Raw genomic sequence first — 25,730 nt, forward strand, 5'->3', positions numbered from 1 at the left:
TTCTGGGTTTGACTAGCAAATGGGGCAACATTGCCCAGTGGTGCAGAGCCCAGAAAAGGAATGGGGGAGGAAGAATTACGTCTGCCCTCACAAGATCTCATGGGGTGGTGTTCATCCCTCAGGAACTCAGGTGAGAAAGGAAGGGCGGAAGCCATTAAAAGGATCTCTGGTTCTTTCCTCTCAACCTCAACTGGCCCCTTTGGGGGCTTGTTTGTATGTTTGTTGGTTTCTTTGTTTCCCTTTCCCTCATTGAAATGTTAATTCCCTCATGATGTTATGCATTGGAGAGAATTTTTGTTACAAGTGTGGGTGGAAATGGAATTAGGTAGGATCGGCATAGTAGTAGTAGTAATACTAATAGTAATTTATTAATACCCTGCCCATCTGGCTGGGTTTCCCCAGCCACTCTGGGCAGCTCCCAACAAAATATTAAAAATACAATAAAGCATAAAACATTAAAAACTTCCCTAAACAGGGTTGCCTTCAGATGTCTTCTAAAAGTCAGATACAGTGGTACCTTGGGTTACAAACGCTTCAGGTTAAGCGTTTTCAGGTTGCGGACCGCGGGAAACCCAGAAGTACCGGAAAGGGTTACTTCCGGGTTTTGCCGCTCACATATGTGCATAAGCGCTGAACCTCGCTTTGCGCATGCGCAGAAGCGCCAAATCACACCATGCGCTTGCGCAGACGTGGTGCTGCAGCTTACGAACGCTGTGGGTTGCAGACATGCCTCCATCACGGATTACGTCCACAACCTGAGGTTCCACTGTAGTTGTTTATTTCCTTGACATCTGATGGGAGTGCGTTGTACAGAATGGGCGCCACTACCGAGAAGGCCCTCTGCCTGGTTCCTAGTAAATGGGTCTGAGGGGAGCATTCTCTAAGACATGCCCAGCATGTTAGGATCCCTACCTAACAGGAATCTCTCCCCACTTGCTTAGTGAGAACCTGGATGCCAGGCTTTCATCAAACTAGAGTTCAATGCTGGAGAACTCCCACAGAGGGACTTTCTAAGCTCAGTGCATTGCCATTCCATCAGCAAAGGCAGAGTGGAATGAGGAACTCATCCTTGTCCTACAGCCATGCCAACCCAGCTTACTGACTGTAGTCAGTGAAAATCTCATCTGGTTTTCACCAAACTTCAGTGTCTTGTCTCAATTTTTTTCACTGCTCTCATGGGCCACAGAATGTGCCTATTTAGGCAATACATAACTGGCATTGTCTTTGCAGTGTGTTGCATCAAAGAATCTCAGCTGTTATTGAATTCTTCTTCTCACTCTCCCCCCCCCCCCAAAAAATGACTCCATCTTCAATGTATTTAAGTGACCATTATTCAAGACAGTAACACAGGGAGCACAGGGTCACATTCCTAGAATTGATTTTAAAAGGCTGTGAACTCCAAAGAAATATTATCAAAATAGCAATAGTGAAAACACCTCCTACATCTGCAAACACTCCGGAGATCCTGGCATCTGGTCAACAATGCCTATCTGTTCTTCACTGGAGAAGACATTCAGGTCTCCTGCCACTTTATGCCTAAATTCATCCTCTGCATCCCTAGCTGAAACACTCAAAATCTGACATGGGAACGAATATCCTGCACATGTTCAGGCAGGGACAAAGAAAGAACGGCTTAGCCAAGACTCAAAGACTCTGAACCCACTTGCAATGCTTTCCTCTGAATTACATTGACTTAGAAAGTTGCTAACTTCCATGGATAGTCAGTAAACCCAAGCTAGACTTTCATATCTTACCCGGTGAGTATCATTTGCAAAGTCCAATGCATGTTGAGCCCCTTTCTGTAACTGTTGTGAAGGGAGACTCCAGAAGAGGCAATCTGAATTGCTCTGTCTGCAGACAAGATGGTGGTGTCTCCATTTGCCGCCCTTTCTCAGGGCTCTCTCACAGGGCAGTGAGATAATATCACCAGAGGAGTGAGAGGCCCATCAAACTGATTCACAGACATGTGTATGAAGTTGTCTTTGCCTGCCTCTTTCTCCTTACATTCGTAGTTCTCAGCTATAACTATGACTGTGAATATACTATTTAATGTAGCCTACAGCCTACAAAAATAAATTAAGCATATTTCAGAAATGGAGCTGAATAGTCATACCATGATGCTAATGTTGTTGTTGCTGTTATTTCTGTTATTTAATAAATTTATAGTCCACTTTTCAAATAAATAAAAAAACTCTTCACAAAGCAGTATGTAAGTACACAGTTAACTAATGATCAAATTATATAGATGTATATGAAAAATTAATCACATGATTTAGCCATATGTACATTTGACTTTGTAAGCTGTGCACTCCTCATTTACTGTCCCAATAATAAAATACAGATCCCCCCCCATGGCCATCTGTAAAAAACAAGATGAATATATTTATTATAGCATAACCTTTTGTGGACTATAGTCCACTTCAGTTGATGCAGGTACTGGATTATAGTCCACAAGAGAAGCTTATTCATCATAAATTTGTCAGTCTTTAAGGTGCCACAAGATTTTCTTTACAAGACTTTCTTGTTTTTGTTTCCAGAGACTAACAAGGATATTTCTCTGGAAATTATTACAATGGAGTTCTGTGTTACAATTATTCTGTGAGAGGTTATCACACTCTAAAAATGTCATCAACCCAGTACTATTTTGGAGGAAATTAATTCACACACCCCCTCTGAATGTCACAAGCCAATTGCTTGTGGTTTTGCTCTATTTCTTGATTATGAGCTTCTCAGAACTGCAATTTTGCTACTAGATGTGTAAATCTAGCCTTCCCATTGTAACATATTATAATGTGTTTTCCATCCACAACTTTGGACACTATTGGTACTCCCCAAGGCAACATCAGAGGCCAAAGGGAAGGTAAGAGTTCATTTGGCCCCAACTGACTTTATTATATGGCTCATCACATAGTTTGTTGAATCAGCTGTTGTGTAAAAGTGCGCTGGGTGATTGATTTTTACAAGGGAAGCTGCAATGAACTTTAGTTTCCGGAATGGTAGGATTGATTCCTAAACATACTGCATATGAAAGGGCTACATCTCACTGTAGAAGAACCACAACTCACCTTGTCTTATAAGAAAATGGTATGCCTGAGGCTGCTGTCTATGAATCCAGGGAAGCTATATGTTGGAAAATTCAGGACAGTGTAGTTCTCCACACTAGATTCCAGTGAATGTAATGATGGCCACCACTTAGATGGCTATAAAAGAATATTAGACATATTCACAGTGGATAAGGCCATCAGTCGCTGCTGGCCACAATGGCTGTTCTACCTCCACTGCTGGAGGCAATCTGTTTCTGAATACCTACTGAAGTGAATCACAAGCAGGGACAGTGCTATTGTGGTTCTGGTCCTACTTGTGGCCTTCCTGTAGGCATCTGGTATGACACCAGAAAGTTGGACTAGAATGTGGGCCTTTGGTCTGATGGCAGGACTCATCTTCTGTCAGGCTTCAGGGAATCAGATCCCTCCCCCGGTGGCAGCAAAGAAGCAGATTAAAAAAGAAGAGTTCTTACCAATTAGTTTATTCAATAATCACAGCGAGAGACAAAGGAATGCAATCTCTCTCTAGAAATGGCATTGTTCCAAGTAAAGCCAACCCCCCCCCCCGTCTCTCTTATCCTACGTCATCCCTGCGCCGACTGAGCTGGGCTTTCTGTCTCTGAGCTTTCTGTTCGGCTACTCTCACTGCACGCTTGGGAAGTTGGCTCAGGAATGCTCTCCAAAGACACTGAGTCCGCCAGCTGTCTCTCCCCTGGTGTTTCTTCTTCCTGCTGTTCCTCTTCCAATATTTCCCAGCTTTCCCCCTCTGCAATCTCTGAACTAGGTCCTTCTGCAAACCACTGTTCTAAATCAATACTGCCCTCCTATTCATGAGAAGGTTCAGGAGAACAGCGGGCACCATTCCTCCTCAGTCCTGCCCCTGAAATCTTCTTATGATCTGTTGCTGATTTTACTTTTGTTTGCTGTGCTGGTAATATTTATGGGATTGTTTCCAAGCTTTGTTATTTTTGCTTTGCTTATTTTTTTTAAGCTCTTGCATTTCACATTGTTTTGAAGTCCGCTATGGAGAGGAAAAAGCGCTTATAAATTTATTACACACACACACACATTTAAATTGCAGATGCATTTTAACATAAATACGTTGCTGCCATTTAAACTCGTTACCTGTTCTGTTCTATAGCTTGAGAACTACATTGTGGAAAACATGAAATCAGAGATGGCGCAGTTACAGCAGAACGCTGTGCAGAACCATACCGCCACCATGCTGGAAATAGGAACCAGCCTCCTCAGCCAGACAGCAGAGCAGACAAGAAAGCTCACAGATGTCGAAACACAGGTATGTTTCCATGGCTGCATTCACCAGGCCATTAACTATGACAAAACATTTCCCCCTTTACTCCCCTTTTTCTGTATCATTTCCTCATACTGTGCTTCTCGGCATTTATTTATTATTTTTTGCTGCAGGAAACACACTTACTGATTGGTGGTAACAGCAGCAAAGGCTGGTTTCAGTTAAAGTGTTCTAGTTTGGGCCAAATGGGAGTTGCTTGGTATAGTTTGCTCTGCATGTGTTATCTCAGGCTGGACTAGCCAAGAAAGTGAGCTGCTGCTGACTTCAAATAAACAGCTTGGCTACTAGCTGTGAGCAACTGAAGCATTGAATGTGTCGAAAAGTTCTGATTGTGCCTTTTATATATGTGATCACTTGCCTCTTTAGGCTAGCTTCAGTGTTCACAGCCATGAAAAATACACTGTGCCCATGGTGTATTGCTATCAAAGACAATTATAGAACCCCAGGGTTGTAGAAATGTAGAGTTGGGAAAGACCTTTGGGGTCATCTATGCAAGAGTCTCAACTAAAGCAACAATGACAGATGGCCATCCAACCTCTGCTTAAAAACCTCCAAGGAAGGAGAATCCACCACCTTCCAAGGGAGTCCGTTTCATGGTCAAACTGCTCTTACTGTCAGAAAGTCCTTTCTGATGATTAGTTGGAATCTCCGCTCCCTTAACTTGAATCCACTAGTGCAGGTCCTACCCTCTAGAACAGGAGAAAACACTCTTACTCCATAAATGCTGCTGCAGGGCAATGGTGGGGCGCAGCCCATAGCTGAGGATCCAATGTAGAACAGAACCTGTGGAAGGCATTTTGCCGTGGGTCCCTTGAACCTGGATCCAGCCCTGGGACATGGGAACAACCAAAACACAAGTTTATCATCTCAGTGAGAACTTGTCCTGAATTGTAAGTTATTGTAGGGGCTTCTGTGACGTGCTTAAGATTGCAAGTCATTTAATGTCCCATGTGTAAGTTCATGTCCAACAATACTTCTCCTGTTTGATGGTGGTAGTGGAGGTGGGATGGCCTATGGTGCAGGCCATTCCATGTGTTGCCCCCTGTGCTGGTCACACCCAGAGTGTGGTATAGTGGTTAAGAGTGATAGACTCGTAATCTGGTGAACCGGGTTCGTGTCTCTGCTCCTCCACATGCAGCTCCTGGGTGACCTTGGGCTAGTCACACTTCTCTGAAGTCTCTCAGCCCCACTCACCTCACAGAGTGTTTGTTGTGGGGGAGGAAGGGAAAGGAGAATGTTAGCCGCTTTGAGACTCCTTCGGGTAATGATAAAGCGGGATATCAAATCCAAACTCTTCTTCTTCTATGGTGTAGTGGTTAAGAGCGGTGGACTCGTAATCTGGTTAACTGGGTTCCCTTCGACCGCTCCTCCACATGCAGCTGCTGAGTAACCTTGGGCTAGTTACACTTCTCTGAAGTCTCTCAGCCTCGCTCACCTCACAGAGTGTTTGTTGTGGGGGAGGAAGGGAAAGGAGATTGTTAGCTGCTTTGAGACTCCTTAAGTGGAGTGAAAGGTGGGGTATCAAGTCCAAACTCCTCCTCCTCCTCCTCCTCCTCCTCCTCCTCTTCTTCTTCTTCCAGGGCTAGAGAAAACACCAGACCCTTTCTGCCTGTTCAAGCTGTAATTAAGTAGGGACCCTGTTTCTACATAGCTTTAAAAGAGGATTAGACAAATTCATGGAGGAGAAGGCTATTGCTGGCTGTTAGACAAGATGGCTACGCACTGCCTCTACCACCAGAGGCAGTACTGCTCCTGAATACCATTTGCTGGAATCCACAAGAGGGAAGTGGCCTCTTGCGTCTGAGTCCTGTTTCCCACATGCATTTGGTAGACCACTGTGGTAACAGGATGCCGGACAAGATGGGCCATTTTGGCCTGATCCAGCAGGCACGTCTCATAGTCTTATGTTCCCAACAGTCTATACCAAAGGCTAAGAGGTCTAGAGAACATCTGTTTACTAATTGCAGTCCTGTTGGGAACCCATCACAGACAGGGCCTGGGTTTGAAGGGAGGAGACAGAGAAGTCCACAAGATCAGCATCCCAGCTTCTGATACATGTCCGTTGGCCCTAACTCATTGAGAGCCCTTTGATATTATCTATCTGTTCACAATTCATAATTCTCCGCCACTCTTTCCCCTTTCCCTTACAGTTTCAAGCATATGGTATCTAGCAGATGCTGCGCATCCAGACTGTCTGCTTAAAACAAATGTATGCATGTGTGTAATCACTACACTGGCCAGTTAGTTATACCAGCAGAGTGTTTGAGATGGATCATATTTTTTGTATTCTCCGAGCCTCAAACCGTGTTTACAGTATCCTTTCCCGAAATGATTACTTAAAACGCATATCAACATATAGAGTAACAAGATCAATTACACAAGAAAGGACAATTAATTTAGTCTAGCCAGAGATAATATACACATGGTGATGACAATATAGTCTTACTCAAGCTCTCAGCTTCTTAGTTTTCCATGGAAGGGCTAATAAAAGTTTCATATAAGACGGCCTTAGCTTGTAGGTAATGGAATATGAGCATGAGAAATTGCTGGAACCAAAATCTTATATTTTTAGTCTTAAGTCATAACAGAGAATAGAGGCTACACTATATATTTGAACTGCATTAGGAGAAAATAAGCATGTCAAGGTCAACTCACCCATCATCCTTGATAAACAAAGGCCGGCTTTTATATTACCAGAGCAGTGTAGATGCTGATCCCCATTGGCTTAGTCCTGCAGTCACAGTATTAAACATAAGAATTGACTTTTGGCACACATACCAAATATAGGGGGGATGCCCACTATCAGAAGGCAACACTAGACTTTATGCTTTACACAGGATTTCAGCCAAAGATTGTGACCCTTTTTTTGTTGAGTCACTCATAACACCAACTATTTTTCTGGCAATGCTATCCAAATATGTAGAGAAGATATGTGTTGTGATACAACAAGATAAATGTGTATTATTCAATAATTTTCTAGACCATCGCCCATCAGAACTGCCAGAGCCTTCTCCTTCTAATTTTATACTGACTCCCTCAAAACCTGATTTGATCATGCACGAATAAGTAGATTCACAATGTGATCCACAAGACAGTATTATTGGCTCTGAAGTAACTCATAGCTGGAGCACACATGATTTTGGGTCGTGGTAGAAAATAGTCTGTCTGTCTCCCTGTAATGACAGGCCTGTTATATCCTATGGCAAGTCTACATTTGACCAATGGTGCCTTCTTTAAATAACACACATGCACCATGCTTGGCATGCAGAGACATGATGATTGGTGGTGGTCCTATACATTCTCCATAACCTGATGGGCATTGACAGCTTTACATTTTATGTGTATCTAGGAATATTCCCCCATCCCCATATATAGGAAGGAATGGGTCCCCCCAAACATGTTTGGTTTAAAGGTGATCTGAAGGCTACTGTTCTAGGTGCTGTTGTTTGGTAAGGACAGAGGAAGAACCTAGTGAGGCTTAGAGTGACTGAGATTGAAGAAGCTCAAGGGAGGAATGTAGACTTACTTCCAAGGAGGTATGCAATATCTGAAGCTATGCTATAAATAAACCTAGACCAAACACAGCCAAAGAAATACCTTGGGACAATGATGTTTTGGAACTTCTGTTTACAGAACAGAAGCTGGGGAGCAGGTTGGCTTGTGTTTAAATTTAAATCACCCTGGCAAGCTACTTAGGTAAATGCACTTCATAAAAGAACAATGGAAAACCTGTAGAGACCAAAATAAAATGTCCTGTTGGTGCGTCTCTGTTTTGCAATATTTTTCTTTTGGATCATCACGATATGTCTGGGACCAAGCAAAGCAGAACAGCAATGTTGACTGCTAAAGTCAAAAGTATTGGAAGGCCTATCTATTATTTCTCGCTTGCCTCCTTCAGGTACTAAATCAAACGTCCCGACTAGAAATTCAGCTGCTGGAGAATTCATTATCTACTTACAAGCTGGAGAAACAACTGCTCCAGCAAACACATGAAATCTTGAAAATCCATGATAAAAATAGGTGAGTGCAGAGTTCTTTAATACTGTTGTAAAGCATGTGTGGAAGAACATTTTCAGTACCAAGAGGCCTTCTTACAGACATTCTCTAATTGATTGATTGATTGATTGATTGATTGATTGATTGATTGATTGGATTTCTTCTCCACTGTTTCTCAAAAAGGAGCCCAGGCTGGCAAGCAACAAAACAATACAATTATATATGAGACTATCAGGTAAAATGGCCAGTACTCTGTACTGTTATGCTTACAGTGACCCTAAACTTTTGAATGATACCAGTGGATGAGAGGCAGCAAGGTGTGATATTGGCATCTCAAAAGAACCCGGGAACCAGAAAGACTCATGAAGGGGCTCTGCTTCCCTTCACCCCCATGTCAATCACTGGGGGAAGGTAAATACTGAGTAGTACAGTTGGTGAAAGGAGTGTGAACTCTTCCTTCATACATTTGATACAATCACTGGCCCTGAATGAGTGCTAAAGCACTATATTGCTGTAGGTAAGTAGTAGATAAAATGATGGCCCTCTGAATATTGTTGGACCCATTAGGGCAGGCTTCCTCAACCTTGGCCCTCCAGATATTTCTGGACTACAACTCCCATGATCCCTAGCTAGCAGGGATGATGGGGATTGTAGTCTCAAAACATCTGGAGGGCCGAGGTTGAGGAAGCCTGCATTAGGGATATATGAATGTGCCTCATTCCATTCTGACATTTGTTCATACTGACATATTGGTCAATCTGCTCAACAGAATTTTCTTTCCCCCTTCTAATATGCTACCCACTTCATCATTCACGTAAGTAGAATTATACTGTATATGTATTTTTGTGGTATGTAATGCCATACATAGACACTATATTTTGATATTAAATTTTTGACATTATTTTCCTTACATCTCACTTCTTTGCAGTTATTTCATTGTGTTTATTTCAATGTAGTCCTCTCCTTTGTGGAAAGGCAGTGCTGCGCTGTGCTTACGGTGGAATCCTCTGGCATTCCTAGTGCTAATCAATCGCAGCTAGCATGGTAAATGAGAAGATTTGTAGTCCAGCAATGCTGTTGATTGGCTTGCGGAAACCATGGCTCTCAAGATATTGGTCAGTGATCAGGGATGATGGGAGCTGCTGTCTAGCAGCATCTAGAGAACCACAGGTTAGCTACACCTGCTCTAGATCAATGGGGAGAAATCAGGGTGGGGGGGCGGGTCAGATTATGGAGGACTATATTTATTCATCTCCAACCTGAACAGTACATGGTTACCCACCTCTCCTTCCTTGCTTTGGAGATGTCTTTATTTCTCTTGTTGATCTTGGAATGAGATTGTCACCCCTACTTACATTAATCACTAGCACTGTTTTTAACTCTTTTTAAAATCTATAGCTAGGGAAGGGTCTATGCCTACTAAATCCTTGGGAGGCTTTTGGGGGAGGGTTTTTCTCATTCTTTAAACAAAGCGCTACTTTTAAAAAAAAACCTAGGAAGTCTCCCAGGTATGAAGAAATTCCTACTTTGTCTGTGGGTGGCCTCATGTCACTGCCCTCTTGATTGGCAGTGGGCCACCAACTATAGGGGGAATTCTATATGGCCCTATCAGGAGTATTGGATATGGAGCAGGGCTATTCATGTTATCTTAAGAAACATTGTTCCATGTAAAGGCAGGGGGTAGCTTAAGAAAGGGACAAATAGACAAATGAAATTGGATATTATTATGCTTTCCCAAACCATTCCAATTATTAACTAACATCAAGGACTGCTTTTTGTACTTCTTGGACAATTGCTGCAAAAACACTTACACACACTGATATTCTTAAAGAACCTAGGAACAGCTTCGTGCTTAGCAAACAGTTTGCATGTATTCAGAGATGCTTTTAACAGGACATTCACAACCTGATTGTATCATTTTGCAGGGTCTTTCGTTCCATTAATTGCACTTAGGAGATGATAAAACAATCTCATAGAGAGATATCGCATGATTCCTAATTGACTAGTTTATCAAGCAATTATTGTAGTCACCAAGTAGTTGACTTGGTTGTCACTAGGGATGGAGGGAGCAGTCTGTTGCCAGTCAATGCTTGTTTGACATGTTTTCATCCCAATTTCGCATTGATCTGTACATTTTGGGGGTGGGGAAAGAATCCATATGAAAATTTGTATCCAAATACTTACTTAAATGCGTATTTTATCACAAAATGCAAATTCACATTTTCTTTCAATATAGACATTTGTAAGCATATTTTACCCTAAAATATGTATTTTGGTGCATTTTTATAAAAGAAAATAACCATATCACAATATGTGGAAAAATCCAAAGTTTAATTACAGGCTCATCAAGGTAGTTCCTCCCCCCAAATCCTCCCAGGGATTTAGTATGCATTATTAAATAGACCAGTTTGCTTAAAAAATGTGGAGCAGCGCCCTTAAGGACCTTCATGTCACAAGAAAGCACAACAGCCACTCATGCCATCTTTCCATTCTGTTGCAGAAATGAAACCCCGAAACCATATGGGTAGGGTAAATTACATAGGTGTTTCCCATCTGATATTCATCCCACTGGGAACCTTTCGACAGCAACCTTTTGGTGAAATTTGCAATTGGCTCTGCTCACATTGTTCTTAGCATTCAACCACTCTTGTACAACCAGAGTTAAAGCTGTGGGAACGTGGTCTCTGCATCCTTGTGGTAATGCATAAAAGGCCACTTTGTTATATAGGAATACTGGCCCCGTAGGAAGGCAGAGCAGGGAGATTCGGTAACCGGCTGAAATCTGGACCCTTTATAGGTAATGTGCTTTATCAACTTCTGCTTCCGTATTATTGAATTAGCTGCAAGACCATTACAAAGCTTCAGTGTCAAAGTGGGAATGTGTGTGGCTTTTTAACCCACTGACCTACTGATTGTATTAGTGACCTGCCAATTATCGGCTTAGGCCTAAGTATTTATTTAGAATGTGGAAAAGGCAGAGATTCCTATAGGTGATAACTGGTGTGCTTAATATTTTGCATTTATTTATGTGCTTTAACAATGTGTCACAGTGTTAAGATATGTTTGGCAGTAAATAAACATGGCCTGCCTTGACCTTTGTGTGTGGCTGCATCGACTTACACACTGATGTGCCCTTTTAATGTGATGAAATAGCCTGGCCTTGTATATGGAAGGAAGGGATGTGTTGAAAATAAACCTATTTTCATGCTGCAGTTAAAGGGAGGAAGGGGAGCAGAAACTGTTTGTTCAAGAAAGCAGAATGCAGTAAGGTCCATTAATAAAATTAGCAGAAGTGAGCGGACTGGAGAGATAATCTTTTCTTGTTATAGAGATCACAACTTTTTCACTGTCTCACTTATTTCCAAAAAGCGGTTGAATTGGAACAACAGGATTGAGATACTAGGCTACTCAGAAACTTCCCTATAGATAATGGAGAAAAGTTGCCTAGCCCATAGCCCACAAACTGGTTGAATTGAAAGTTTGGATAATAATTGAGTGAGGATGGTTCCTCAATATGCTTGTGGCATTGCCCCCTTCTAATGTTTTACCCAGATTTTAGAATCTGATTTTATTTCCAGAATGGCACTGATGCCTTAACTGTTGATTATACCTTAAACAAATAAAAATAAAATAAAAACCCAGAGTTTGTTCAGACCCCTGCACATAATCAGTTTGATGCAGTTTGCAGTTAACATCTTTTTCCTTTGTGGATTATGAAAGCAGACCAGTACATATTCACTTATTGTTTTGTTGTTTCTGTTTTAACTATCTATTTGTGATTTTATCTCATGTTTTAATCTTGTGTATCACCCTGAGATCGTTTAATGCAGGGAAGTATATAAATCGAATAAAAATAAATAAATATGCACTTAGATTAAATCACAGCACAAAAAGGAATCGGTGTGATTGCACAATCACATCACAATTCTTTTAATCAATGCATGTACTTCAGTCAATGCATTTTTCATACATAACAAAATGCAGGCAGAACTATCACATCTGTTCTTTTCAATGAACTGGCAGCACGCATGCATGCTTTGGAAAGCAGATTCCAACTGCAGCTCAGAGCAAAAAGTATCTGCATGTGAGATCATCACCAAGAAAGATCCATGCCGGGGGTGAGTGAAAAGTAGCTCTGGATCTGTTTGTGGACTGGCAACTTCCAATTGTTTAACAGCGGCAATGGCAAAATGACTCCCCCCAATTCCAAATTATATTGCTGGAATGAAGAAAATTGGGGAAGGGGAACACACAGGAGTGGGGTTTTAGGGGCTGTGCAATTGGTTCTGGTACTGAAACAAATCCTTGGGCTCAAAATTCTTTAATTCTAAGTACAGTTGTACCTTGGTTTGCAAACGCCTTGCGAGTCAAACGTTTTGGCTCTCGAACGCCACAAACCCAGAAGTAAGTGTTCCGGTTTGCGAATGTTCTTTGGAACCCAGACATCCGACAGGGCTTCCACAGCTTCCAATTGGCTGCAGGAGCTTCCTGCAGCCAATCAGAAGCCACACCTTGGTTTCTGAACATTTTGGAAGTCGAATGGACTTCTGGAATGGATTCCGTTTGACTTCCGAGGTACCACTGTATGTCTTTTGCATCCGGGTTTGATTAGTTGATCTTAAGGTTCTAGTTATTTTTTAAAAGGCTATGAGTCATGAGGGTTATGTACTACCTTCGGTGCCAGAGACAATATGCCTTTGAACATGATTTGCTGAGAATCATGAGTGGGAGAGGACCACACCACTCATGTCCTGCTAACAGACTTCCTGCAGGCCTTTTGTTAGCCACCGTGACTAAATGCTGGACTAAAGGAACATTTGGTCTAATCCTGCAAACTCTTCTTACGCTGTCAAACAAAATAGGTCTTGTCATCTGAGATTGCCCATCCTGATCTACACATGTTTCCTATCCCTCCCCCCACATACCAATCTTCCCCTGTAAGAATATTGTAATTTAAGGAGCAGCCTTTCGTTGGAAAGGATATCCCTGCGTTTCCAACACAAGGGCTTGCGACTGCTCAGCCATGAACAAAAAGTGCTTAAAAAAGGATTTTGGCATGAGAATTGCCACAGCAGCGACATTATGATCCCTTCACCAATTTTTTTTTTTAAAAAAAATCTGTAGTGTTAGTATAATGCGCTGTCAAAAAACATCTGGTGCTATAATATTCCGTGCAAGAGGAATGTGTAATACCTTGGACGTAATTTTTTTTTTAATAGATGCATTGAAAACTATGGGCCAAAACATACATGATGTGGTGGGGCATCTGTAATCAGAGCTCTTGATGCTTTATTACAGCTCTAAGCAGCTGTGGGACCCCCAAAATTAGATGAGGGCAGTGGCACCAGGAGGTGGTGCAGTGTTGAAACCTTTGTCACTGTGCTGTTTTCCTAGTTAAAATATGTCCCTTCCCCTGAAGTCCCGTTGGGGGAAGCTAATAAGCTCAGGAGGTCCCCTTTCCTCCTAGTAGAGCTAATAGCAGCTTGGGCAGGGGGATTTTGGTCAGGGAAACAGAGCAACAGGGAAGCACTGGACATCATTTCCCCCAGCACCCTGCCCCATTCCAATTCATGCCGCCCCACAGCCGGTATCCTGTGCCTCCACAGACGGAGACAATATGTTTCCGAATACCAGTTGTTGGAAACTACGGGAGGGGAGATTGCTCTTGTGCTCACGTGCTCCTAGCGGGTTTCCCACAGGTACCTGGGTGGTCACTGGGCCATTGGCTTGATCCAGCAGGCACTTCTGATGTTCTTCTGCTATGAAGCCTTTTTAACAAAATAAAATTAAAAGCCAGGAGATCTGATCTCCTGCATCACATCAGCAGCACCTCTGCCTGCGAAATCCCCGCTATGGAAAGGCTCTGTGGGCTCCTCTGTTATGGCGTTTTGATTTGCGGCAAAGCCTCAGTAGCTTGCCAAGCTTTTGTTTTTATCCCATTCCTGCTGTTTGCTTGCATTCTGTTTGGCTCTGTGTAAATGATCCCAGTTTGTATTGCTTGTTATTTTGTGGTGTGTGTGTGTGTGTGTGTGTGTGTGTGTGTACATGCCTTCTAGGTGGCCCCATTGGCCTGAAAGGTGGGTTGGAGAAATGCTCTTATGACTAAATAAAATGTCCAGTTTACATCCCCCCCAATACATATTTTATTTCAAAATTCAAAGTTACATTTTGTCACTCAACAGTTAAAATCCTATTTAATAATAATAATAATAATAATAATAATAATAATAATAATAATAATAATAAATTTATATTTACATGCTGCCCATCTGACTGGGTTGCCCCAGCCACTCTGGGTGGCTCCCAACAAAATATTACAAACACAATAAAACATCAACCATAAAAAAAAAACTTCCTGGAATACTGTTGCCTTCCCACTCACCCATCCTCAATGTTTATAATCAAGATTGCATACAGTTTCATTCTAAAATTCCATCACATCCACTTACATCTTCTTTAATGGTTTTCTTAATAAGTTCTGCTGTTTTGTCCCCTTAAACTTCAAACCCCACTGTGGACTTCACATATGGAAAATTACTTTTTAAATAGACTAGAAAAGGTTTCCAGTACTCCTTGAAAGAGCCAGTTTACATCTTCAGTAAGAAATAACATGTATTTTATTAATAACAGCAACAACCGCAACAAAATATGCCCCACCAGGTAGCTCAATGCAAGGGATTGCTTACGGTTGTTGTTGTTTTTTTGAAAAAGGATGACAACTCTTCTGATGTTTGTGAATTGCTTTATTTGTTTTAAAATACTTGTAGGCTGAATCACCAAGTTTCACTGAACCATGTTCCACTTATGTGCTAAGAAATCAAAACAATAAGCCAGATAGAACACATTGACCTCCTAATACAAGACAGCAGAAGGAAAGCTCTCTCAGAGAAGAATATTGCTGACGTGAATGCCAAGTTTCAAGCCATTCAAGCCCCTTGGGGGGAAAAACTGGCTTCTGGAGGTGAGGCAGTAAAAGATTCTGAAGCCATGAAGCCACTACAGAAAAGGCCCTGTGCCTTGTGCCTGTCTGTCTCACAGATCTAAGCTGTAGGTGAGCAAGGAGGGCTCCCTTTGTTGATGTTAATGTTAATATTTTTAGCAGAACCAGTAAGGGAGTGAGACTCGAATTAGAAAAAAAAAAGTGTGCAGATAAGCTCAAGGTCAAGATTGTCAGAGAATTCCATCTCTAAAACAACCATTCCATCTTCATAGCAGGTGAAGTGTCATCTCGAATTCCCTTATACATATAAAATACAGTAAAAATGTATACAATATGCAGGGCATTTATCCCAGTGATGGCAGTTATCTGTATCTGTTGGACAGACTAAATCTTATTATCTGTACTTTTAAAATGTCCAGGCTCTTGAGAACCCTAATATATCTCTAAATACTGGTCCACATCCTGTTCTCAAATGCATCTGAGTTAAAATCCTCTTTAAAAACTTCAAGCATGGTCTGGACCAGATTAGCAGATCTACCTTGCAAAGGAAATTGTCTGAATCAAGCAATCCTAGCCCCAGGGGAGAATCATCAGGGCTGCTTCCACGGTCTACTTCATCACCTTTTTTTCCACAGTAGCTACAACAGAGAATTTTTTACATTGGCCTTTCTGTCTAACCTCTCCCTAAGAGTGAAGTTTATTAGCAGAACAGGGAGAAGGGGGTTAAGTATACTCTCCTGCTGATCCACCCTGCTGGTTTACATCCTGACAAACGTAACGCACCATTTGTCCGGTAGAAAATTGATTTCGGGCCTTCTTTAAGATCAATAGACTTGACAGCATTAGATAATATTGTGGCATTTGGGACTAGGAACTAGCGGCTCTTAAACGTTGTCATCTAAAGGAATATGCCCCCTAGCTAACATGCCCTAAAGACAACACACTTTTCTTTGCACCTTTAACCTGATCTTGCTACATCTAAAGCCTATTTCAAATGATCTGTATTTCCTATGTGGGCTGTAATAATAGACACAAGCATGATCATTATTCATGAAAATCCACACGTGGCCTTCTTGCTTTTCCTACATGCTCTCCATGTAGGAAACGTATGATATTTGAAGCATCCCTAATTATTTCCTTGAAATAGGGATGGATCTGTCACGTTTTGTTCTCACAGGCTCATTTTCCCAACATTAAATTGAGTTCTCCACATTTTTCAGCAATTTGCTAATTCTTTTTCAATTTGCTAATTCTTTTTTCAGGGCCAGTGTGGTGCAGTGGTTAAGAGCAGTGGACTCGTAATCTGGTGAACCGGGTTCGCGTCTCCGCTCCTCCACATGCAGCTGCTGGGTGACCTTGGTCTAATCACACTTCTCTAAAGTCTCTCAGCCCCACTCACCTCACAGAGTGTTTGTTGTGAGGGATGGAGGGAAAGGAGAATGTTAGCCGCTTTGAGACTGCTTAAGGGGAGTGAAAGGAGGGATATCAAATCCAAACTACTACCACTACTACTACTACTATTCTTCTTCTTCTTCTTCTTCTTATCCTCATGAAAATTTATCAGCATTTTTGAGTGAATTTTTCCCAGTAAACACATTATTATATGCAGGGTTTTTTTTTTTTTACTCATGTACCTGTTTTTTCAAGAACTTTATAATTTCACAAAACACATGCAATTAGTTTCCCTTAAAAAATGCCAACACTTGATCTTATCAAAAATTTAAAAGAAATAGAATCCAATTCTTGAGCTGGCCGCAGTGTGCCCTGCAAACTCAGTAGAAGGCTGATAGAAGGTCTCAATAGCAGGACTTTATTCTCTGCTGGTATTTCTGCCTTTAAACATGGCTTCAAAATCCACCATCTAAATATAGGCCTGTGGTTTCATTGTGAGGTATGTTGTGCAGCTAAATAAAGGAGACATGAAATTAGTGGTCTGACCACCGTTGACAAGTAATTACCATGTTACTGAGAATGTCACTCTTTCTGGATCTGCACACCACCCTGAATACTTCAATATGGTTTTCATTGCCCTTTCTGCAGAGAGAATCATTAAGGCAGTGCGTATGATTCCCTTATCTATACACTGATTCTGAAATTAATGCAAAGCCACATTTGTAAATGTAAACGGGAAAGGGAAATCTAAAATACCCAGACTCTTTCTTGCACTACATGAAGCTGACATGACTTTCATGAAGTCATCTATAAATGGTCAGATGTGTTGTTGCTTAAGCAGTAAAACATCTGTAGGCTTCCTCATTCCACAACATCCCAGTCAGTGGGGTTAAAAATGCTACCATCTCTCTTCTTTCCTTGACATAGGCAACATTCCACTAATCTAACTCCCGTGGCCGACTCATTACTGGGAATTAATTTACTGTTATGTAAAATATTGTCTGGGAGGTAACAAACAAGACAGCATGCTGCATTGTGGAAATCAACAAATATATACAGACACCCCCACTTAACCTCCCTCCTCAAGGAAGCAGTACATCATAGATCCTTTGAAATTTAAGCTTTCCTGAATTTTGCAATGCAGGTCTTCACCCAAGCAGTATGTACAAAAATGCATATACTAAGATAAAGTGTGTGTGAAAGTGCACATGCACACAACAATAACATAGAAAAATGCATTTGATTCGGGGAAAGCACTTGCAAAAATGTGTATATTTTTCAAAACATACACAAATTTTTACAATCGTACAGTTGTACAGACTGTACATATTTACAGTTGTACCTTGGTTCTGGAACACCTTGCCACTCAAACTTTTTGGCTCCTGAATGCCACAAGCCCGGAAGTGAGTGTTCCAGTTTTGAATGTTTTTTTGGAAGCTGAATATCTGACGCAGTTTCCCCGCTGCTTCCGATTGAGTGCAGGAAGCTCCTGCAGCCAATCGGAAGCTGCGCCTTGGTTTTCGAACGTTTACAGAAGTCGACTGGACTTTCGGTACGGATTCTGTTCGAGAACCAAAGTATGACTGTATTAGGAAAAAATACCACATTAAAATGTTGATGTATTTTCATGAGGATCTACCAAAAAAAGAAAAGCAAAAAACAAATTGTTGCAGAAATGGTGTATAGAGGGTTCAGTATGTGGGGGATACTGATGGCGCTGTGGGTTAAACCACAGAGCCTAGGACTTGCCGATCAGAAGGTCGGCAGTTCGAATCCCTGTGATGGGGTGAGCTCCTGTTGCTTGGTCCCTGCTCCTGCCAACCTAGCAGTTCGAAAAGCAGATAAATAGTACAAGTCAAAGTGCAAGTAGATAAATAGGTACCGCTCCAGCGGGAAAGTAAATGGCATTTCCATGCACTGCTCTGGTTCACCAGAAGCAGCTTAGTCATGCTGGCTACATGACCTGGAAGCTGTACGCCGGCTCCCTCGGCCAATAAAGTGAGATGAGCGCTGCAACCACAGAGTCAGTCATGATTGGACCTAATGGTCAGGGGCCCCTTTACCTTTACCTATGTGGGGGACAGCTTTCTTATGAGCATCCTAGAAAAGCCAAGCAGAAATGGTTGTAAGAATAAGAACTTCACTAACTGCTTTGAGCTTCTCAGAAACATCTGGTTGGCCATGGTGGGAAGCAGGGAGGCTGGACTCAATCGGCCTTTTGCCTGATCCAGCAAGGCTCTTTTCATGTTCTTCTAATCCATAATCCCTCCTACTTTTCACTTTGTGAGACAAAAAGTCATGCTTTTAGGAGGTGTGTTTCTTGTACATCAAATGTTTCATAATTTAAATGGAAAGCATATTTGTGTTTCATTTTCATTACTTTTCCTTTCTAGAAAAATATTACTCCAGAGTGTAGAAGCAGATCCATGGCTTTAATTAAGTATATGTTTATCATATGTAACATCCCACATTGAATGTCTGTGATAGTCAATAAAAACAATAACATATGGATACTATTATATCCCGAGGTTTGGGTAGATGAACTGTGTTCAAGGCACTCTGCCACTGATCTGTTATCCAGAAATAAAAGCCTTAAGAGGGATGTGGGGGGAATTTCAAATTAAATCTTGGATAGCACGTGGATCACTGGCAGTCTTGAATCCACTGGTTAGTCTGTGGATATAAAAAGCATGATCTTTGGCATACGGAATCAAAAGACTGGTCTGCAGATGGGATATATTTACATCTTCCTTGTTATAACAGGAAGGTTTTGATGCTAAAACCTCCAAGCAGCACCACATGAGTGGTTTTATGATGCTGAGTCTTGATGCTAATACTGGACTACCACGAGTAGTCCATTGCTATAGTGTCCAGTGGAACTCCGGGGCAAAATGCACATCCATTTATGAAGATGCTCCCTAATCATCTCTGTAAGACCTGGTGATTAGGGATGTGAGTGAAGATTATCAGGAACAGATACAGCTTTTAGGAGCTCACAGTGCTCACCTCAGAGAAGAGTGAGCGGAAGAAGAACATTTCCCATTTAGATTTGCAGTCCTCCACCCCTCTTCCTTCCTCTGAAACCAACAAAGCCCATAGCAGTGATGTGCCCACAGGGAGAGGAATGGGAGAAAGCCATATATTTTCCTCTTTCAGGCTAAGAAGGAGAGCAGGCCAAGAAAAATTATGTCGGTGACCCCCTTCGTAAATGTAGTTTCCAGAGAAAGATGTAAAGATGCCTGTGTTAGAAGAACCTTGTCTGTTTGGAGACCTACCTCAAAAGAAGAGGCAACTCCTCCAAACTCCTCCAAACTCCGAGCTTTCTATCCCACTGGGAGCAAGATCTGAGTGCGGGTAGGAACAAAAATCCCATAATAAGGAGGACCATGGTCCCACATGGGGAACTTTCCAGAAAGGGCTGCATTCCAGTGGTGGGTGGGGCCAGAGAGAAAAGTGGCTGGCGCAATGGAGGAGACTCTTACTTTGGACATTTCAATTACACAAAAACCAGGGGTTTCTATACGGACATCCCTTCTCCAGTCAGGGAAGCAATAGGCGTTTTTGTAGTTCAAGGACACTCTGGTTAGGCCCAAACACTTGAGGAGAGTGTGGATCTGGGGTGTTGAGTAGTGTGACCCTGAGAGGGGTCTGTGGAGAGAGTACTGAGGGTCAGAGAGGGACGCCGAGAAGGCCACATTCTGCTCCCAGGTCCAAGATTCCCCCATCCCCGTGTTGTAGCCTGAAGTTCTCAATGAAGAGTGAACGCCCTCTGATTCACCATGAAAATATATTTCAAACATGCACAAGCCAACTTCACTGAAAGAAATTCTGGCAGAGTAAAGTATCATGTTAGCTTGTGCCTAATTTCCTCTTTGGATGAACTATTATATTCTTTATCTGGATCACCTTTGCTGTGTCGGTTTTCACTTCCCTGTTCTCTAAAGACGCTATGTACCTCACATAACCCTACAATCTGAGAACACTTAGGGTGCCATATTTCCTCTGACACCTCACAGAGAAATTAAGTAGATTTGGAGAAACTGATATTTTTTAACTTTAAATGTCCTTGGATCCTAGTACAACTAAAGACTATGGGGGCAAGGGGGACACACGAGGATCTGGGTATCACTCTCATTTAGAGAGAGAGAGAGAGAGAGAGAGAGAGAGAGAGAGAGAGAGAGAGAGAGAGAAGATCTTACATCATCTTGCTTTTTCTAAACACATATTTAATATATTCCTGTATGCTGTACATGTTATCTCACTTGGAAATCTGAATCGTAATAAAATGCGCGCGGGGGTGGGTGGGTGGTATTTTTATTTTCCATGCAGCCGTAGTCAGTCTAGTCACCTTTACTCTTTAGCCAAATATTAGTTTTCAGATAGGAAACCATTCACATTATAACGATGGTATGTTGCCAGGTGTCAAGGTTTGGCCATGTTTGTCAGCAGTATTATCCAGAAACAGGCCTGCGTTATGTTGCTCCTCTGAGGATGAGCAATGAGGGGCTCACTAGGCTTTGCGAAACTCATTTCTGCTCCCTTTGCCGTTTCTCCAGCCAGTAACCTCCAAAGTGTCTTGAAATCACACTTTAAATGCAACTCAGTGCTGTATTTTAGTGTAGACTCTTCTGCTGTAATGATAAACTGTGGTCATGGGGGGACCCATCCTGTTTAACCACCTGTGGCAAAACGTGAGGTGCCCTTTCCTGCAGAAGCCTCAGTTGCCTAGGTCACATGGCAGTGGCTTCTTCTGGCAAGATCTCACAGAACTCTCACGAGATCTTGCCAGAAGAGGCCATTGCTGCACAAGTGCTGCCCCGCAGGATTCCACCACCCAAGGCGGCAACTTCAGCCCACCTCATGGGCAGGCATGCCTTGACTATAGTTTATGGTAATAATAAGGTGAGCTTTGGGCTAGTGTGCTTCTCCTTCACTCCTCCTCCCCTTACCCTCCTATTCTTTGCAGGTTCTAGCTGCCCACTGTATTGGGAACCCCCCTCAAAAAAAAGTGTATTTTAGGAGAAAGTTGCAGTTCAATGCTGATGCATTTTCATGAGGATTTTTTTAAAATAAAAAATTGCAAACTGATGTGGAAATGTGGAGACCTGAAACTAAGAGAGGGAAATTGAGAAACTGAGAAACCAAAAGTGACAGATGCAATCACTCCTATCGTTGGGAGGCTACCCTAAAGAGCTGGGTTGGTTCTCAAAGGCTTTGGGCCCCTTCCACATATAAAAGACAGCCTAGTTAGAGTGATGGACTAAGAACTGGAAGACTAAGATACTAGTCCCCACTCAGCAACCTTGGCTAATCACTGTCTCTCAGCCTAACCTACCTCACATGGTGGTTGTGAGGGGAAAATGAGATGGACAACCATGGGTACCATGTGGAGCTCCTTGAAGGAATGGTGGGATATAAATGTAATGAATGAATGACCTGCAGCCTCTCATCTCCTCTGCTCGATTCTACAGCAGCTACTCCCATACATTAGCTCTAACAAAGATGTGGTATTGATGTGTTTTGCCCCTACTAGTTTATTGGAACACAAAATCCTTGAAATGGAAGAAAGACATAAAGGGGAGCTGGATACGTTGAAGGAGGAGAAAGAGAACCTGCAAGGCTTGGTTTCACGTCAGACCTACATCATCCAAGAACTGGAGAGGCAGCTGAGTAAGGCAACCACCAATAACAGTATTCTGCAAAAACAACAGCTGGAGCTCATGGACACCGTTCACAACTTAGTCAGTCTTTGTTCTAAAGAAGGAGGTAAGATGGCATATGCTTGAACAATTAAATCAGGGGTGGCTATGGATTTCTCCACAGAATGTCTCCAATGCAATGACTTCCATCTTATTGAGTCAATTCTGTCCCAGATTTCTATTAGCATGTCATTCTGAAGATAAAGCTATATTTTCCAAATACCTGCTTAGGCCGGCTTCCTTGAACACATTCAGAATCAAATGACCAATGGGTACTGAATTATGCTCCTTGTGGATTGTAAAGCCATTATCCAATTTAACACCTAAGATTATAATGTAGACTTTCAGAACTACTATGGTATGATTCAGTGGGTTGCTAGATCCCCCCCCCAAGTTCTGCATGTCTCCATCTGACCTCACGGAAGTGTTGTATGAGTAGAACTTATGCATAGTTAAGTGGGCAAGAGTGAATAAGACAGATTAAGGAATTGTTGAGTTCCAAGGCTGGCTTCTAAGCCTAAGGACAGCAACCGGACTCCCATTTTTGAGGATTTTGCTAGGTAGCCACCAGGACCAGTCCTACTAATGGACCAAGTGGGACTAGTAAGTGCCAAGAGATTTCCAAGATAAGCCTCATAACACATGCATTAGACAAGCATATATTGACATGTTAGTATTAAAGCAGCACCCATGGAAGTTTTATCCTCAGAACAATCCCTTGAGGGAGCATAACAGTGAGAATCGTGGCTGAGCTGGGACTTGTGTTTGCCTTGGGAAAGGCTGGACTAAACAGAGTGGGGTGTTGAAGGGACCCTGGGTCAACCTGGGTGAACCAAGTACATGTTCAAAACTCAGGATGACAAGAGTAGCAGATCACTACAGTTCCACATAGCAAAGATGGCTGGACACAGGACCCAGGAGGCATCAGTCAACCACTTGTTCATAACAAAGTCCCTACTCCTGCAGAGCCTTTATATCTCTCTAGGCCCTGTCAACCTCTCCCGGGTCTCATTTGCTTTCCAACCAGTAGGGATCATTGAAAGGGCAGCCCCCAGACCTGAAATGGAGCACCACCACTTGGTGTACTCTTTGTGACCATAGGAAAGTTAGAGGTCTCTGCTGCGGTGAGACATGGTGGCTCTACTGTCACTAGGGATCATGGTGACTTAGGTCCAAGTGCAACTGCATCAGAGCTTTTGTCTTTACCAACCTACAAGAAATTTTTGACTCTCATTGGCTGAACTTTGAATGGAACTATACAATCTTAATAATGAGTAGGATCAACAGTCTCACCAACAAGTGGGATCACAAACCCATGTCTGCGATCACTGTTGAATAGCCGAGCATGCAATCAGGAAAAGTCAGTTTTAGGTTAATATAACAACCATATTTGACAGATATTTGAAAAGCCACAAAGCACTACATCCTTCATTATATCAACATGTGATTAGAAATGTCAGGAAATGTTGAAATATGCTAGTATCGAGATAAGCATCCTTCGATTAGTAATAGGATTGGTTAATTTACATCGGAACCAGTAAATACCGTGTTTTGAATTTCTTATTCCTTGTGTCAGATCTTAGATTACTGAGTAAATCAAAATTAATTTTGCTTGACACAGCCTTTTCTCAACATCCTCTGATATATAATATCACATTATTATCAGGGGGTTGGGAATTACTAAACTAGTGTTGGACAATCTTTGGTTGATCAAAGGAAAGTTCCTGACTCCATATGAGGACAATTCAGAATCTATTCACACCAACATAGGAACACATGAAGTATGACCATTGGTTCGTCTAGGTCAGTACATCAACTGGCAGCACCAGCTTCTGGGAGTTCAGGTGGGGTGCTCTTTACCTGGAGATTGAGCCTAGGACCTTCTGCATGCAAAGCAGATGTTCTGTCATTGAGCTACAGCCCTTCCCCATGCATTAGGGAGTATGGTTGTTGTTGTTTAGTCATGTCTGACTCTTCCTGACCCCATGGACCAGAGCACACCAGGCACTCCTGTCTTCCACTGCCTCCCGCAGTTTGGTCAAACTCATGCTGGTAGCTTTGAGAACACTGTCCAACCATCTTGTCCTCTGTCGTCCCCTTTCTCCTTGTGCCCTCCATCTTTCCCAACTCAATGGACAAAAACAACAGGGAGTCTGGTAGATGCCAGGAAATGTTACAAGTGCCAGCCTCCAGCCTAGCTTCCTGTGTCCATCAACTCCTACTTCAATATTCAGCTTCTCACACTTTACCTCAAGGTTTATTATAGCATGAAAAAAGCTGAATCCCAACACTAAGGAAATACTGTGTCAACTTTGCACATGCACATTTCCTAGGTAAAAGGTGGGATTTCAAGGTGTATAAAAATTCCCACAGCAACAACAACAGAATTGGAAATATTGGAAGCTTCCGTTCTAAACCAAATAATGCCAAATTGTGAGGGTGATTTTCACTAAGAAAGCAATGTGGGAGGACTAAGTTAACCCCACTCCTCACACACTGCAGTTCTGATCCTGTTTGGTCCTCCAACACTGGTGTTCACACACGCACACGCACATTCACTCAAAACATCAATTGTTGCATTGTATATCATATGTAGTTTGGCCTTAAAAGAGAGTATAGCAATTGCAATCTTGCATTGTTGCTGAGTGACAGTCAGCAAGGTTCTATCTACACCCCAGACTTGGTTATCTTGTCTAGCACAAGGTACTGGAAATTCTGAAGTCTTCCTGTGATTAATTATACCCCACCCCATAAATAGGTATAAAACAGACAAGCTTCTGCAGCTGAACTGCTCCGCTTAGCAAATTAAACATGATAATTAAACATTAATTAGTGCATATTTAAACATTAAAAAGAACCCTGCCGCATCACACCAAAGGCCGATCTAGTCCACCACCCTGTTTCCCGCAGCAGCCAAACAAATGCCTAAGAAAAACCAAAAGCAGAACATGAATGCAATAACTTTCTCCCACTGTTGCTTCCCAGCAACTGATATCAAAGATCACTATATACCCACAAATGTTTATTTGCATTTATGCTTCACTTCCCAGCCAAAAAAAGGTTCCAATAGTGGCTGTGAAATGAGGGCGTTGTTTTTTTTTTAAAAAGTGCAGGCACAGCACTATCGCGGTTATTAAAACACACAATATACTTTGCTCCCTAGGATCATAATCCAATGTAGTAAAGAGGCCGAACAGCCTACAGTACATGGATGCCTTACTGCTGCTGCCCTTTCCTTCTCAGGCAGAATCATCTCTGTGGAGAGAGTAAATGCCCACTCATTCTAGCATTCCGTCCACAGGGATATGACTGGTCCACTTCCAGTTACAGAGCAGATTCAAGGAAGG

At 42.2% G+C, this 25,730-nt stretch overlaps 1 protein-coding gene across 1 annotated transcript in view; it reads left to right on the forward strand.

The window, feature by feature from the left end:
• ANGPT1 (angiopoietin 1) overlaps nucleotides 1-25,730 on the forward strand; it is a 152,553-nt gene that overhangs the window by 78,560 nt on the left and 48,263 nt on the right. Inside the window, exons 2-4 of the mRNA XM_081918873.1 lie at nucleotides 4,186-4,341; nucleotides 8,255-8,376; nucleotides 22,218-22,450. Of these exons, the coding sequence (XP_081774999.1) occupies nucleotides 4,186-4,341; nucleotides 8,255-8,376; nucleotides 22,218-22,450 (511 nt within the window). The remainder of the gene's footprint in view (nucleotides 1-4,185; nucleotides 4,342-8,254; nucleotides 8,377-22,217; nucleotides 22,451-25,730) is intronic.

This window comes from Podarcis melisellensis (genome assembly GCF_964234715.1).
Source record: "Podarcis melisellensis genome assembly, chromosome: 7".
Lineage (NCBI taxonomy): Eukaryota > Metazoa > Chordata > Lepidosauria > Squamata > Lacertidae > Podarcis > Podarcis melisellensis.